We start from the raw sequence: 13906 nt of genomic DNA, 5'->3' as shown, positions 1-13906 counted from the left end.
TGTACCTGTTTCACTTTCGGAGAAATATATCATTCGTGTAAATATGTTTCAGACCCTAGAATAGTAAACGACACTTGCACATCACCATCTATCGTTTCAGGGGTCTCGCGTGTTCGGCAATCAGGGCGATGGAGAAGTCGCCGTTGTGATGACTTCACTTCATATATAAGTGACGACTTCGCAGCTCTCTGTTACGACTCTTTTCTTCTCTATCCTTCATCCTTTACATCTCTTCCTAACTTTATACATTCGTTTTGTTGGACTGGTTCCAACTTTCACTCTTTACTTTTCAAAAGACATATTATTTTACTTTACAAACACCTCCAAGATGAAGTTCCTCGGTCTCCTCAACCTCGCTGCTCTGGCCAGCGCCGTTCCTACTCCTACCGTCCAGCAAGTTGGCAAGACTCTCGGCAAGCGAGCTGCCATCACCGATGCTGCCAACATTGGCTATGCTACCGAGAATGGAGGTACCACTGGTGGTGCCGGAGGAGCTACCGTGACTGTTTCTTCCCTTGCTGAGTTCAGCAAGGCCGCCGAGTCGGACGAGAAGCAGGTCATTTACGTCAAGGGCCAGCTCACCGGTAACAACAAGATCCGTGTCAAGTCCGACAAGACCATCGTCGGTGCCGCTGGTGCTTCTCTCGAGAACATCGGCCTCTACATCAACAAGCAGAAGAACGTCATCGTCCGCAACTTGGCCATCAAGAACGTTGTCGCTGCCAACGGCGACGCCATCGGCATCCAAAAGTCCACCAACGTCTGGGTCGACCACTGCGAGTTGTCCTCCGACTTCTCCAAGGACAAGGACTTCTTTGATGGTCTCCTCGATGTCACCCACGCTTCAGACTGGGTCACCATCTCCAACACCTACTTCCACGACCACCATAAGGCTTCTCTTGTCGGCCACTCCGACAGCAACGCTGCTGAGGACACTGGTGCTCTCCACGTCACCTACGCCAACAACCACTGGACCAACATTGGCTCTCGTGCTCCCTCTGTCCGCTTCGGTACCGTCCACGTCTTCAACAACTACTACGAGGACATCAGCGTCACTGGTGTCAACTCTCGCATGGGTGCTCAGGTTCTTGTTGAGTCGTCTGCTTTCAGCAACGCTAAGAAGGCTCTCATCTCCAAGGACTCCAAGCAGACCGGAAGCATCTCTGTCAACGATGTCGACCTCGGCGGCTCCACCAACGATGCCCCCAAGGGTACCATCTCCAAGTCCGACATTCCCTACAAGTACTCTCTTGTCGGCTCTTCCAAGGTCAAGGCGGCCGTGGTTGGTGTTGCTGGAAACACTCTCAAGCTGTAGATGGCATGTTAGATATGGTAGTCAGATCTAGTCTAAGAAATCACTTTTAGACGATGATCTAGGTATTTAATGCCACGTTTGACCCGCTCTTAGGCCATCTCGTCTTGTGTATTAGTGCCTACCTAAGCATCGGAACATCATGCTTCATCTTGTGATTAATTGGTGACAGGACATATTTTGTATGGGCTTGTATGTGAAGTATCTTGGTAGGTAGTTCCTGCCTACCTTAGTAGCCTGTGTTCGCTCAGTGAGCTTGTTGTCTCGGATTGGGAAGGAATGAGAAAGTAGAAAGGGGGTGGGGGGCCTGCCGCTTGTAAAAAAGTATTTCATCACCGCAGAGTTTTGAGAAGTCCAACTCTTCTACAAAGCCTCTTCCTTCAACATCACTCTCCTATTTTAATCATCAATACAATCATCAATAACCAGCATGGTCGCTGTCCCTCCCCACATCTTGCGTGCGATTGCACAAAGCAAGGCTGCAGAGCACATTTGCCGATCGGCACAGATCACTCTCGAACACACTGAGCGAATCTTGCAAGCCAGGGTAGGTCAAACATTCTAGCAGACCTCAGGGTATCAGAAATATTGGCCACTGGAAGTACAAGGGACGCAATGACTAGGTTAGCTTATGCTACTTAGGCTAGGCTTCTTAGGCCTTTTATTTCTGTACCCTAAGACTTGGAGGCCATGGACCTTCTCTGCTACTTCCTAGGTAGAGATTGCAACTAACATGCTGCAGCGTCAATCCTTCCTGACCAGGGAGTCCGTATCTCATCAACAACACATAATCCCTCCTCAAATACTGCGCAACATTGCAGAGTCGGACGCCGACGAGGGCACTCGCGACAAGGCTAGAGAAAGCCTAAGTCATCTAGAGAGCATCATCGGTAAGGTCAAAGGTTCCCAGCCCGAACCTCAGGCCGAGTCTCAACGAGTGCTGGAGGCTTCAGACCATGATTCGACAAAGCCATCACCCAAGGATCCTCCTTACCGTGCCATTTACGACATCCATGAAAGCTCAAACGAAGAAAAGCTTCCCGGCAAGCTTATTCGTGACAACAAGAATGAAGCCGACAAGTCAAAAGACAAATCAGTCAACCTGGCATTTGACAATGTCGGTGTTGTATTGGACTTTTACAAAAAGCACTAGAAGTGGCTTTCCATTGACAACAAAGACATGGATGTAATCAGCACTGTCCACTTTGGAAAACAGTACGAAAATGCTTGTGAGTGATCTCAGAGGGGTGCATGTGTCGCCATTTGGACAAGTACCTCACCTTTTCAATACATCTTTACTGACAAGTGTTGTAGTTTGGGACCCAGAAAAGCTTCAGATGGTCTTTGGAGATGGCGGCGAGTTCCTCAACAACTTTGTTGGATGTATTGACGTTATCGGGCATGAGCTCACTCATGCCGTCACGACAAATACAAGCCCTCTCGATTACTATGGCCAGGCAGGTGCTCTGAACGAGCACATCTCAGATGTCTTTGGCATCATGGTCAAGCAAGACGTCCAGGATGAAAAATCCCCAGTCGCAGATTGGCTCATTGGCGAAGACTGTATTCTTCCTGGTGTCAAGGGAACTGCGCTACGAAGCATGAAGGAGCCCGGAACAGCCTACGACGACCCTATTTTCGGCAAGGATCCGCAGGTGGCTCACATGAAGCAATTCAAGACGACATTCGAGGACAACGGAGGAGTGCACATCTTTTCAGGAATCCCGAATCGAGCCTTTTATCTTGCGTCCAACGCATTTGGCGGTTACTCTTGGGAGAAGGCTGGCAAGATCTGGTGGGCAGCCATGAGGTCAGGCAAGATAAAGCCCCGGTGTACGTTCAAAGAGTTTGCCGATGTGACGATGGATTGCGCAAAGGAGCTCTTTGATGATAAGACGGCTAAGGTAATCAAGAAGGCGTGGGCAGATGTTGGAGTTCTCGACGATGTTGGCACTGAGTCAACCCCAGGTAACTGGTGTGGTGTTTTGTAGACTTGTAGGCCTCTCGAGTAGATCAGATCAGTCATCCTAGATTAGTGAAAAGCTCAACATTGGGACCCCTAGCTTACGAGATTAATCCGACTGCAATTGATAGTTCATAATTGTGTCCCAAGCTCTGGACTGCTGTTCTATAGATATTGGCAGGTGCTTCAGCATCTCCTGCCTTCCGTGCCAGTTGGCTGAGAAAGTGGGCATGTAATTCAAGGAAGGTGCACCTTTCGCTCCCTACCAAGACAAGACACATGTGAGAAAAGGAAGAACATCTCCAATCTGCAAGCTGCAAAATTTTGCTCTTGTTATGGTGCCCAAAGATTACTCTCACTCACATTGATTGCCGAGCGCCATGTCGGGACCACAGGAGGCAGCTTCGAACTCCCAAAGTCCGGCCTCGCAGCTCTCGCACGAGATTCAGATACGATACCAATTGGCAAAGTCAAGTTTCAAAACACTCTGTGAGATCAAAAGCAACCCGGATACTTTCGCCCTTCTCAAGAAAGCTTGCTCCGCGACCGAATTCAATACATTTCCCATTCAAAAGCATGAGACCGTCTTCTTCCGAGCAATCAACGAAAACACAGGGATCCCTTTTCCGATCTCTGAATTCATATCCAAACCGTGGCACAAAGTTATTCTTCTCGTGCAAATCGAGCTCACAAAGTCTGGCTGGCCCAACAAGTTGAAAGGGGAGGCTCGGAAAGAGTTACACAAAGAACTCTCCCGGATGTGCAAGCTTCTCGACCGCGTGTTGAGATGTCTGGCTGACATCCTCGGAGAGAGGGGTGATGGGAGAGGACTCCAGACAACTCTCGACTTGCTGAGAAGTGTGAAAGCTAGAGTTTGGGAGAAGAGCAACAACCATCTGCTGCAAGTGGAGGGTATTGGTCCGGCGAAGAAAGACAGGCTCGTTAAAGCCAATATCAAGACCATAAAGGACCTGTCAAAGATGGAGTTCTATCACATCGAGCGAATTCTTAGTCGAAACCCACCTTTTGGTCAAACGCTGCTGCACAAGGTCGCAGGATTTCCCATTCTCACCCTCCAATTTGAAATGATTGGTCAATACACTCCCGAAACGCCAACCTCTTTGCCAGTATCTGGTACTCAAGCAGCCGGTGAGTCACTCTGGATTGCTCGAGCTATCCTCGGATTCACCAACGAAAAGACACCTAGTTGGAATGCTAGTGTACCCTGGGTCACATTAGTTGTTGAAGGGGGTGACGGCCGACTTGTCTGGTTTTGGCGAGGAAGCGCAAAAAGATTGGCCGGCAGCAAGGAGATGATCATTGGTTTGAGCGCAAAGAGTGGTGAGCAACTCAAGGTCTCTTTCGCCTGTGAGGAAATCGTCGGGACTACGGTGAATATGGATGTTCGGGTGTGAGGTTGAGTGTAAGTGGACGGAAATATGGCCTTGAGATGAGGTACCATATCAACAATGTGTGGGATTAACGGAGAGCTTGCTAAAAAAAAATAGTTATATACAAAGACATTTCACTTTGTTACTCGTCATTGAAATCTGATCTCGCTGTGGCTGATATTGTAACTGTGCTCTGGATATGCCTTCATATTAGCCGACACACATCACACACGTTGATTCCTCATAATTAATCCTGTCCTCACAAGAGTAATGGTAAGGCAGATTTAAATTATTGGGGCAAGGACAAGAGATTCAATGACCCTTCATCAACACCAACTCCAGCACAACACAACACGAGCATCCGTGATTTGGTTAGCATCTGTACTAGCAACGCCACCTCCACCGCTCAACGCACAACGCATCTGGACCATGTCGGCCATTTTAGCTGCATCCCAAAAGACCCTACAACCCTGATCAAAATGCGGGAATTTTCGCATAGTGGTGGCAGCAAAACAAGCCAAGGTGACATGGTCCTGATCAGCCTTATAGGCTTGGCTTTCCTTCCTCTTTCTAATTAGAATAGAACTCTATTGTAAGGACATGAATGTCACTGACAAGAAGCCATATTGAGACTTCAATTCTGCTCTAGTGCAAGCGGCCGACTATCTCTCATTTTAATCGTCGTAGGGCAGAGAAGTTGGTCGTGTTAGTGCACGACTGACCCGTTATTGTCGGACGGGACCCTGCAGCGAGAAATAATAAGCCTAATCTTAACGTTATGAAGTGGCTGTTTCACGTTTTCAGCCCTTTTCCGTGTAATTCGACTCAACTCATGCCCAACGGCCAACCTCGCAGCAACTTGGGTTACACTGCAGCACAAGCTTTATGAAGGTACAGGGTTCTATTTTTTCTTTCTTTCTGATAGACTACTGAGGCCTTGTGACCGATCCTCATCCAAACGATCGTCATCTTACAACTTCTTTCCAGGGCAGGCTATCTTCGATCGATGCAGGGATTAAGCAAAGCTGAACTTCGAGGTCCCCACCAACTTGCAAGTAGCAACAACACTTTTTTAGTCTCTGCGTGATGATCTGGTAGCTTTCTGTTACATTTATCCTATCCGGAAAGTGGTTGTGCCGTCTGACGGTCTCTCGCACTCATGCCCTATTTGGGATGGATCACTTGGAGGACGCAGATCTGTTCAGGTCCCAGGCCATAAAGATGATGGGTGGTTTTCGTATAGGCAAACATACGGTTGCCTACAGATACATACTAGTGAGGCACGGTATTGTGACTAAAGAGAACAAACTTGTATTGGTGGATGATCCCTTCTCTAGCACAAGCGCCGCTCGAGGTCATCGCGAGATGGGGTTTGCACCTTGAACCCTGGAGATATTTCAGTGGCGTTCACTTGATGCATTAATTAGCATGGATATACCTAGCTAGTTGAACAAACCCGGTCGGTGACTCGACGGAAGACTTTCAGCCCATTTCCCACTATGTAGTAGTAGCTGCCTGTTAGCACCCGTAGTCTTATAAGACGAGAGGATATCCAGTTAACACCTGTTTGCCTGCTCAAGTCTCTTCAAACCACACATCTCTTGAGACTCGGTTCATACACACTACCCTCCAACAATGTTGCGCTCAACTCTCCTTCTCGCCCTCGCGGGCCTGACAATCGCAACAGACAGCGTCTACTTCAGCACCACCAAAGCAGACAAGAAAGGCCTCCCTCTTCTCTCTGGCTTTACTCCCCGTCCCCAATTCCTCAGCATGGCGGCAGGGAGTTGCGAAGGAATCACGAATCCATGTGGCAACAGCTGCATCGAAGCCAGCAGCGAGTGCTGTAGCACTATATCCGGAACATACTGTGAAGATGGCTACCGCTGCCAATCTACCGGTTGCTGCGAGGATGGAAAGCTTTGCTCTGGTCCACCTACTGGCTGCACAAAGGGCAAAGAGATGTGTGGCCAGTTTTGTATCCCTGAGGGTAAGGTCTGCTGTCTCACAGGTTTCTGCGACGAGGGCCAGAAGTGCACTTCAGACGGAAAGTGCTCTTCCGGAGGCTCATCCGGTGGAAGCAGCGGTGGCTCCTCAGGCGGTTCTTCTGGTGGTTCCTCAGGAGGTTCTAGTTGCTTGAGCTTCGAAGAGACCTGTGGTGATGGCTGCATGCCAAAGGGTATGGTCTGCTGCGACTCCGGATACTGCCTCAGTGGCCAGACATGCACTTCTGATGGAAAATGTCGATCTGGCTCCAGTAGTGGCGGTGGTAGCTCTGGTGGCTCATCAAGCGGCAGCTGTGCCAGCTACCAAGAAACTTGCGGCGACGCTTGCATGCCTAAGGGAATGGTCTGCTGCGGCAAGGGATACTGCTTGTCAGGACAGACCTGTTCCAGCGACGGTACATGCAGATACAGTTCCAGTGGTGGTGGAAGCAGCGGTGGTTCAAGCGGCGGCAACGACGATGATGATGACAAGGCTACCTTTTCTCGAGAATCTGCCACACGCACTTTCGACTCTCCATCTTTCACGGCCCCCTCGATCGAACCCGTCCCTACCATCGATGATACTTTCCCTACCTTTAGCTCCCAACCCATTCCCACTGGCCCAAGAGCTGGTGGTGACGATGGAGACAGCAGTGGTAGCAGCAGCAGCGGTGGTGGTGGAAGCAACGGTGGTTTCATTGTTCTGCCTAGCATGTTCATGGGTGCTATTGCTCTGATTCCTCTTCTTCTTTGAGCTGCAGTTTGTTTGCAATAGCGATGTCGTATAGGAACAAGATGTCTTTCGTCACGTCAGGATGATCTATTCGTTATTTGACATTTGATCTTATATATGGAAGAGATGGAAATAATGAATCATGTGATGAGTTTCGAGGAATAGCTTGGTAGACTTGACTTTATCTGTAAATATTATACCCCTAAATCAGAATGAGCATAGTTTAACCATACAATTACCTCGTGTATGTCTTTTACCATCAAAGCGAAGTAATACTTCAACGACACTCAGTCAAAAACGGTAATATCACGTGCACTCGTGACGCCGTAACGTCGAACTAATTCAATTCTTTGTATGTCTCCATAGCTCAACAGCCGAGTATGTGCTGAGAGAATTAGGATCACCAGTTGGTAGGTAGGCCGTGATTTTCCCTCCTTTTGCCATGCGCTTACATTCAAAATAAGAAAACTTGTTGATACATGATGACGTTCGTCTTCGCCTCCCCAAGAACCTGGGCAGTAATGCCTCCGCAGGATCCCTATAATACATCCGCTAAACGCCGATAGTCATGGTAGTGTGGAATATTTGTGTTTGGGTGGTTGAGTGATGAGTTGATTTGTGGATGGTTCCGCCTCGTTCCTCCGTGGTATGTCATGCAGTTTGATAGATCATGGTCTTTCTCTCTGCTTATCGCTTGGAAGTCGCCTGGTTGAAGCTCTCGAGAACTGTCTCCTTAACATCGGGCTTTGCCTGACCCTCGAGCTCTGCAGTCTGCGAGTCCCCCTTGGGTTCAACAAGAGATTTAGCCATAGTCTGTGCCTGAGCCTGGCCAACCTTGCCAAAGACACTCAGACCAGTAGCAATCATGCCGCTGATATCTCCAACGTTGCCGGGGACGACAACAGCAGTGCTCTCGCGAGCCAGCTTGCCAAAGGCGTCAACATACTTCTCAGCAACCCTCAAGCTGACAGCAGCCTGGGCACCAGCATCTCCCCTGATGATACTTTCTGAGACAGCATCGATACCTTGAGCAGTGGCAGACGCCTTGAGACGAATGGCCTCAGCCTCACCATCGGCCTCGTTGATACGCTCAGCGCGCAACGCCTCGGAAGCCAGAATAACACTCTGCTTCTTACCCTCGGCAATGTTGATGGCACTTTGTCGTTGACCTTCGGACTCGAGAATCTCAGCACGCTTGGAACGCTCGGCAGTGACTTGTCGGTGCATGGCCTCGACGACGGCACCAGGAGCGTGGATATCTCGAATCTCGTAACGCAAGCAGGTGACACCCCAAGCCTCTGCGGCATCGTTGATGGCAGCGGTAATGTTGGTGTTAAGCGCAGCACGTTCCTTCAGGACATGGTCAAGGGTCAGTTGACCAATCTCGGATCGCATAGTCGTCTGGGCGAGCTGAGAAATGGCATATTCGGCATCCTCGACTCCATAGCTGTATAATTGCACTCATGTCAGCTGTGTTCGTATTGTGCTTCAATGGCCCCCAAGACTTGACCAAACCAGCAGCAGCTCACCTTGCCTTGTACGCATCAAAGACACGCGTGAACAAAACACCGTCAAGTTCCAAAGTAACGTTGTCCGCAGTGATAGCACTCTGGCTAGGGATCTCAATGGCGACTTCCTTGAGACTCTTGACGTATGCGATTCGATCGATAAAGGGCACGAGGACAGCCAGACCAGGTTCGAGAATGCGGTTGAACTTTCCCATACGCTCAACAATCCAAGCCGTCTGCTGAGGCACGAACCGAATCACCGTGTTGGCCGGGAGTCGAGGCTTGGAAAAGTAAGAGGGCACAATCGGAGATCCGAAGCCGGAGGGGATGAGAGCTTGGTTCGTGGTGCTGAAGTGTCGTCCGTAGGCGACAATGGTTCGAGCCGTGATGGTGGCGGCGGCGGCAGCAAACCTCGATTGGGATTGTGGTGCCCTGAGGGCCACCCGCGCGAGGGACATGGCCATTGTTGAATCTGTCGCGGGATTGATGAGATCAGGTCAATGACGTGGGAAAATCACTGTCATCTGTTGATCGGATGAGCTTTGGGGAGCTGTCGATATTCCGATAATTCCCCGGTAGAACAGGCAAGCTCGATGTGACGCGGGGTGGCTAGTAGTTGAACACCTTACCCAGGTAGGACCTACCTGCCTACCTTAGTAGTTTCTGTGGCTGTGTGATTGGTGGGGGACTCTGTCTCTCTGTTCTTGGGACAGACAGAGAAAGCCCACCGCCTTCCCCTTCCCGCTGCTGTACTCACCTTGTCTGTGCCCCGCGCTGTGAATGAGCAACTGCCAATATCTAACCGCCACTACAACCAACGTCATCTACTGCGAAACCACACCCTTTCTCTGTCTGTCTTACACATCGTCCGACTTTTTTGTCTACAAAATTACAAACATCTCGAACCACCCGAACCAAACAATTGTTTTTGCGACAGAGTAACCGACACCATGTCCGCCAAGGTTCCTCGCAACTTTCGTCTACTGGAGGAGCTTGAGAAGGGAGAGAAGGGTCTCGGCGCCGAGGCATGCAGTTACGGTCTTGAGGACCCTGAGGATCTTCTCATGAGTAGTTGGAATGGCACAATCCTTGGTCCTCCTCATGTGAGTTTCTTGCGAGTCGACAAACAATAGCACACGTGCCCCTCCCCGCTCAAGGGGCAATGGAATACATATAGACTCGCAAGTATTTAATATCTCCTGCTTCAGTCCGTCCACGAGAACCGCATCTACAGCGTCAAGATGCACTGCGGTCCCGACTACCCCGACTTGCCTCCCACGATCCAGTTCATCAGCCAAGTCAACCTTCCCTGCGTCAACCCCAACAACGGCGTGGTGGACCCTAGCCAACTCCCCTGCCTCGCCCAGTGGAAGCGCGAGAACACTATGGAGACTGTCCTCATCGAGTTGCGAAGGTACGTCGAGCTTTCGCCATGAGATGGAAGGCTATGCTAACGGTGCTCAGATACATGGCTTCATCCCAGAACAAGAAGATCCCTCAACCTCCTGAGGGCTCTACCTACCCTTAAATCATCACTACGAACTTCATATCACGCCTTTATATCAAGATTAAGAAAACAGAACTGCAAGATCAACAAAATCCTTTGAAATGGGTTGAGAATTGGCTGAACGGCTTCGTTCCGCTGTTGTTCGAGAAGATGCGACTATCGCGAACTACAATATGATACACAAAGCTACCCGTCCCAAACAATGCTTCGCCCTTCCCATCCGTCTTCATCGTATTAGTACCGTACATTCCTGTTGTTTGCTTTTCGTCACGCTCATCAAAGAGAACAAACTTGCTGCCCCTCTTGCGCCTTGTCCTCATTTCAAACCCCAATCCCAACAGCTCGAGACATGGCCGATTCGTAGAGATGATGCAAGAATAGACAGTTCAAGATACCCAAAAAAAGATATGTGCGCATAATCGTCCTCCGTTCCGCCCTCATGACAAAGAGGTCATGTATTCCCCCATACGCCGCTTTTGCCTCCTTCAAAAATGTATCAGGAGCAGTTCAGGAAATGAAACAAGTATGTTGTAGATAATCATCGCTGACAAAAGAAATTGTTGAATGCGCGCGTGACCATCCTCATGATCCAGGTATCCAAGAAAGAAATACTCCAAATCTCCAAAATGCTGTTTTGAAATACACGTAGATAATAAAAAATAAGCGTTGGTAAAGTGTATCGTAAGTCCACAAAGGGATTATAATTAGTGTGTTATTTAGTCCTCAACCCCCCATTTAGCAGGAGGAGGGCCAACGGCGCTCAAGCGAGCCATCGTCTTGTTGACTCGGGGAGCGGATGTTGACATGGCATCGGGAGAGATGGGGCTGTCGGGTCGAGGCACGCCGACCTCAAGAGTGTCACGCTGAGCGGGAGGGCTCTGCTGGTGGTTTCGGCTCGATGAGCGCTTGAGGGCTGAGTGACGGCCCTTTCGGTCGCTGAGGCGGCGCTGCTGGGCATACGCTTCCTCAGAAATGATCTCTTCCTCACTTGCTGACTCGTCGTCGTCGAAGTTGTAGTCGTAGAAATCATCCAGATCAGGACTAGGCTCGGAATCGTCAAAGGAGTGCTCAGCGGCGAGACCCTTGTCGATATATAGAAGGATGCGCTCCCGTTGCTGGTGGTCTTGGCTGTGGGATCGTTGGCCGTTATGAACTTGCTTCGTAGAGCTTCGGGCGGATGTAGTGGGTTCCTCTGCATGGCTCAAATCAATAACGGTTGTGCCCTCTGCGTTGACTGTTGTCTTGTTCTTAAAGGTGGGGGGTGCTGGGAAGTCAAAATCCATTGTCTCCTCGGTAATAGTAGCTTCGGATGGCTTAGATCGGTGACCCTTCTGCGAAACCTTCTCATCCATCTCGGAGATGACAGAGCCGCGCATTGTCTGTCGCTTGTGACGGAGGGCAGACAGGAGCATCTCTTCCTGACGGGTAACCGCCATAAATCGGTTGTGGCCGTCTTTTCCATCGACCGATGAGTGAGCGGAGCGAATGTAGAAATCGACGGAGCTGGGGCTCAATGGAGGCGTTGGCGCATCGGCAGTAGTAGAGATGGAGCCATGAGGAATATAGGTCATAGCAGGCAGGAAGTCAAGCTCGGGCTCGGGCTCGTTTTCAGAGTCCTCACCCTCCTTGTCTTCCTCGTAATCAGGATAATCCGGAGTGTCCTGCTCAGGGTACAAAGCGACAACCTTGCTAGGAATTGTCTTGCTGTGACCTGTATTTGAAGTGTTTACTGATGAGTTGGAGAGGCTCGATGTGCGCGACGGTGTTGGTCCAGCGGTTCCTTCTTGGATCGTGTTGGTAGAGCTTCCAGAGAGGGAGCTTGACCTGGGAGCCACAACGGGAGGTCGGTGGTGACCGTTGGGAATGGTGAGGTAGTTGTTAGATCCTGTTGTCTGCCTGCTCGATCTGCTTAACCGCTTGGAACTATTATCAGCGCTCTCGGAAGTTCGAGCTGTGCCTGGACGGAAGTCGATGGAAGAGCTAGTATCCGATGTTGCGTACTCGGGTATCGAAGGTTGACCCTTGGAAGAGGATTCGGTGTATGCATCATCGTCTTCGGAGTCCGAGGATAGTGAAAGCACGCTCTTTCCCTGCAGATCCGCATCCTGGAAACTCCTGCTCGTACGCTTCGAGGCCTTGGACGTGCGGGTATGTCTGCTAGAAACACTGGCAGCGCAGTCATTAAGTGAGGATTGATCGGACTTCTTGGCCATCGTAGGTGGAGGTGGTGGAGGCAGATTGCGTTTTGCGTATTGTGAGACAATGTGTTCGGCGTGGTGGCCTGGCGGTATGCGCTGTTCTGACTTGCTGTGTCGAAGATTTCTGCTGGGCTTCGGTTGGTGTGAATCCCTGGACTTCGACTTCTCTAGAACCCGCTCCTCCTCATCGGGCTCATCCAACTCGTCGTTAATGATTGAACGGAATGACATTTGCTCATAGTGTTCGTATAGATTAGGTAGACCGTTTAGGTGATTTTGTGGTCGGCGATTGCCCTCGTCTGTTTTTGGTCGATTCGTGTCTGAGGTTGCTGAGTTCAAGCTCTCTTTTGTAGGTCGCCTTGAGAGCTTGCCCCGTAAAGATGGTGTACTAGATGGTGATAGAATGGATGGGGATCGGGTAATCTGATCTAGCATGGGACCCTCCCATTGTTGTTCGTTCTTCTTGGACCGCCGTCCCATGAGATGAGACAAGTCGAGCTTTGTAGGCTTCTTCTTCTTGAGCTTGGCCTCAGCAATTGAGTTCTCCATATCCAACATGCGCTCCGCTTTTGAAGGCATACCCTTGGCCATGGCTGAAGCCGAGGTTTGCTGGGTTACGGAAAGAGGCTGCTTAGTCTTGTCGTACCACGAGTGAAGTGTTGATGAAGACTGTCGCTTTCTCAGAATGCTCGCCATATCAAAAGCGTCCTCGTCATGAGCATCGGTGGGCGCACCGTTGTTTTTGAAGTACCTCGGTATGATCTCGGACTCATCTCCCCACTCCCGCGTCCCGCGCTCGTGTTTTGCTGGAGAGACACGACCATGGCCATGGTTCAGGTTCAGGGTCTGGGTCTGGGTCTGGGATGTCTCGGGAGCGGGTACTGCAAGGTCGAGAGTTGAACTGGAGAAGTTGTTGTCGATGTTGATGGCTGAAGCACCGAGGATCTTTTGGGCCTTGCTCATATGCGGGGCGGTGACTGTGACCGTGGGAGCCTGCTTTTTGCGGCCGGAAAAGCCGAACTTGCGCATGATGCCGGCGACGTCTTAATTATCTTGACTTTTTTTTCGTCGCCCAGTTGATCGGTTCCCCCCTCTGGGGTTTATCTCGTCAGCACGATATCGACTACTCTTGAGCCAACATGTGCGAGAAAGGTGGATGTCGGTGGTGTAGTATTCGAACGGGGTATCCGATACTTTTAATAGCAATAATAAGCAAGTCAATGCTTTCAAGTATTGCAGCGAATAGATTTTGGTAAAATATGTCTTGGTTTGTCGATCACAGTTTGATTCGTCGATGAAACGCTGGATG

At 50.1% G+C, this 13906-nt stretch overlaps 7 protein-coding genes across 7 annotated transcripts; 5 read left to right on the top strand and 2 right to left on the bottom strand.

The window, feature by feature from the left end:
- Positions 1 to 328: 328 nt before the first annotated feature.
- FGSG_09291 (pectate lyase B precursor) lies at positions 329 to 1366 on the top strand (the record flags this gene model as incomplete). The annotated part of the gene is made up of 1 exon (XM_011330171.1): positions 329 to 1366. The coding sequence occupies one exon, from the start codon at positions 329 to 331 to the stop codon at positions 1313 to 1315; it is 987 nt and encodes a 328-aa protein (XP_011328473.1). The 3' UTR covers positions 1316 to 1366.
- Positions 1367 to 1742: 376 nt separating this feature from the next.
- FGSG_13546 (uncharacterized protein) lies at positions 1743 to 3334 on the top strand (the record flags this gene model as incomplete). Its single annotated transcript, XM_011330170.1, has 4 exons — positions 1743 to 1859; positions 2028 to 2438; positions 2466 to 2541; positions 2627 to 3334. The coding sequence occupies 4 exons, from the start codon at positions 1743 to 1745 to the stop codon at positions 3301 to 3303; spliced, it is 1281 nt and encodes a 426-aa protein (XP_011328472.1). The 3' UTR covers positions 3304 to 3334.
- A 321-nt stretch (positions 3335 to 3655) lies between these two features.
- Positions 3656 to 4690, top strand: FGSG_13547 (uncharacterized protein; the record flags this gene model as incomplete). Its single annotated transcript, XM_011330169.1, has 1 exon — positions 3656 to 4690. The coding sequence occupies one exon, from the start codon at positions 3656 to 3658 to the stop codon at positions 4688 to 4690; it is 1035 nt and encodes a 344-aa protein (XP_011328471.1).
- A 1611-nt stretch (positions 4691 to 6301) lies between these two features.
- FGSG_09293 (uncharacterized protein) lies at positions 6302 to 7405 on the top strand (the record flags this gene model as incomplete). Its single annotated transcript, XM_011330168.1, has 2 exons — positions 6302 to 6656; positions 6711 to 7405. 2 exons carry the CDS (start codon positions 6302 to 6304, stop codon positions 7403 to 7405), a joined length of 1050 nt encoding a protein of 349 aa, XP_011328470.1.
- Positions 7406 to 7712: 307 nt separating this feature from the next.
- Positions 7713 to 9394, bottom strand: FGSG_09294 (uncharacterized protein). The gene is made up of 2 exons (XM_011330167.1): positions 8914 to 9394; positions 7713 to 8831 (listed from the first exon to the last, which is right to left on the bottom strand). Exons 1-2 carry the CDS (start codon positions 9354 to 9356, stop codon positions 8072 to 8074), a joined length of 1203 nt encoding a protein of 400 aa, XP_011328469.1. The 5' UTR covers positions 9357 to 9394; the 3' UTR covers positions 7713 to 8071.
- A 273-nt stretch (positions 9395 to 9667) lies between these two features.
- FGSG_09295 (uncharacterized protein) lies at positions 9668 to 11024 on the top strand. The gene is made up of 3 exons (XM_011330166.1): positions 9668 to 9995; positions 10101 to 10306; positions 10357 to 11024. Exons 1-3 carry the CDS (start codon positions 9843 to 9845, stop codon positions 10418 to 10420), a joined length of 423 nt encoding a protein of 140 aa, XP_011328468.1. The 5' UTR covers positions 9668 to 9842; the 3' UTR covers positions 10421 to 11024.
- A 91-nt stretch (positions 11025 to 11115) lies between these two features.
- On the bottom strand, positions 11116 to 13626 carry FGSG_09296 (uncharacterized protein; the record flags this gene model as incomplete). Its single annotated transcript, XM_011330165.1, has 1 exon — positions 11116 to 13626. One exon carries the CDS (start codon positions 13624 to 13626, stop codon positions 11116 to 11118), a length of 2511 nt encoding a protein of 836 aa, XP_011328467.1.
- Between the last annotated feature and the right edge of the window lie 280 nt (positions 13627 to 13906).

The sequence above is a fragment of the Fusarium graminearum genome, chromosome 4 (assembly GCF_000240135.3).
Source record: "Fusarium graminearum PH-1 chromosome 4, whole genome shotgun sequence".
NCBI classification, from domain to species: domain Eukaryota; kingdom Fungi; phylum Ascomycota; class Sordariomycetes; order Hypocreales; family Nectriaceae; genus Fusarium; species Fusarium graminearum.
This window is presented reverse-complemented; position numbering and strand designations above follow the sequence as displayed.

What these genes read in the sequence shown, in the direction of transcription:
- FGSG_09295 (XM_011330166.1), top strand. Translation starts at nt 9,843, where the DNA reads ATGTCCGCCAAGGTTCCTCGCAACTTTCGTCTACTGGAGGAGCTTGAG. An exon ending in CAATCCTTGGTCCTCCTCAT is followed by an intron (nt 9,996 to 10,100) that starts GTGAGTTTCTTG and finishes CTCCTGCTTCAG; the next exon opens with TCCGTCCACGAGAACCGCAT. An exon ending in GTCCTCATCGAGTTGCGAAG is followed by an intron (nt 10,307 to 10,356) that starts GTACGTCGAGCT and finishes AACGGTGCTCAG; the next exon opens with ATACATGGCTTCATCCCAGA.
- FGSG_09294 (XM_011330167.1), bottom strand. Translation starts at nt 9,356, where the DNA reads ATGGCCATGTCCCTCGCGCGGGTGGCCCTCAGGGCACCACAATCCCAA. An exon ending in TTTGATGCGTACAAGGCAAG is followed by an intron (nt 8,832 to 8,913) that starts GTGAGCTGCTGC and finishes GCAATTATACAG; the next exon opens with CTATGGAGTCGAGGATGCCG.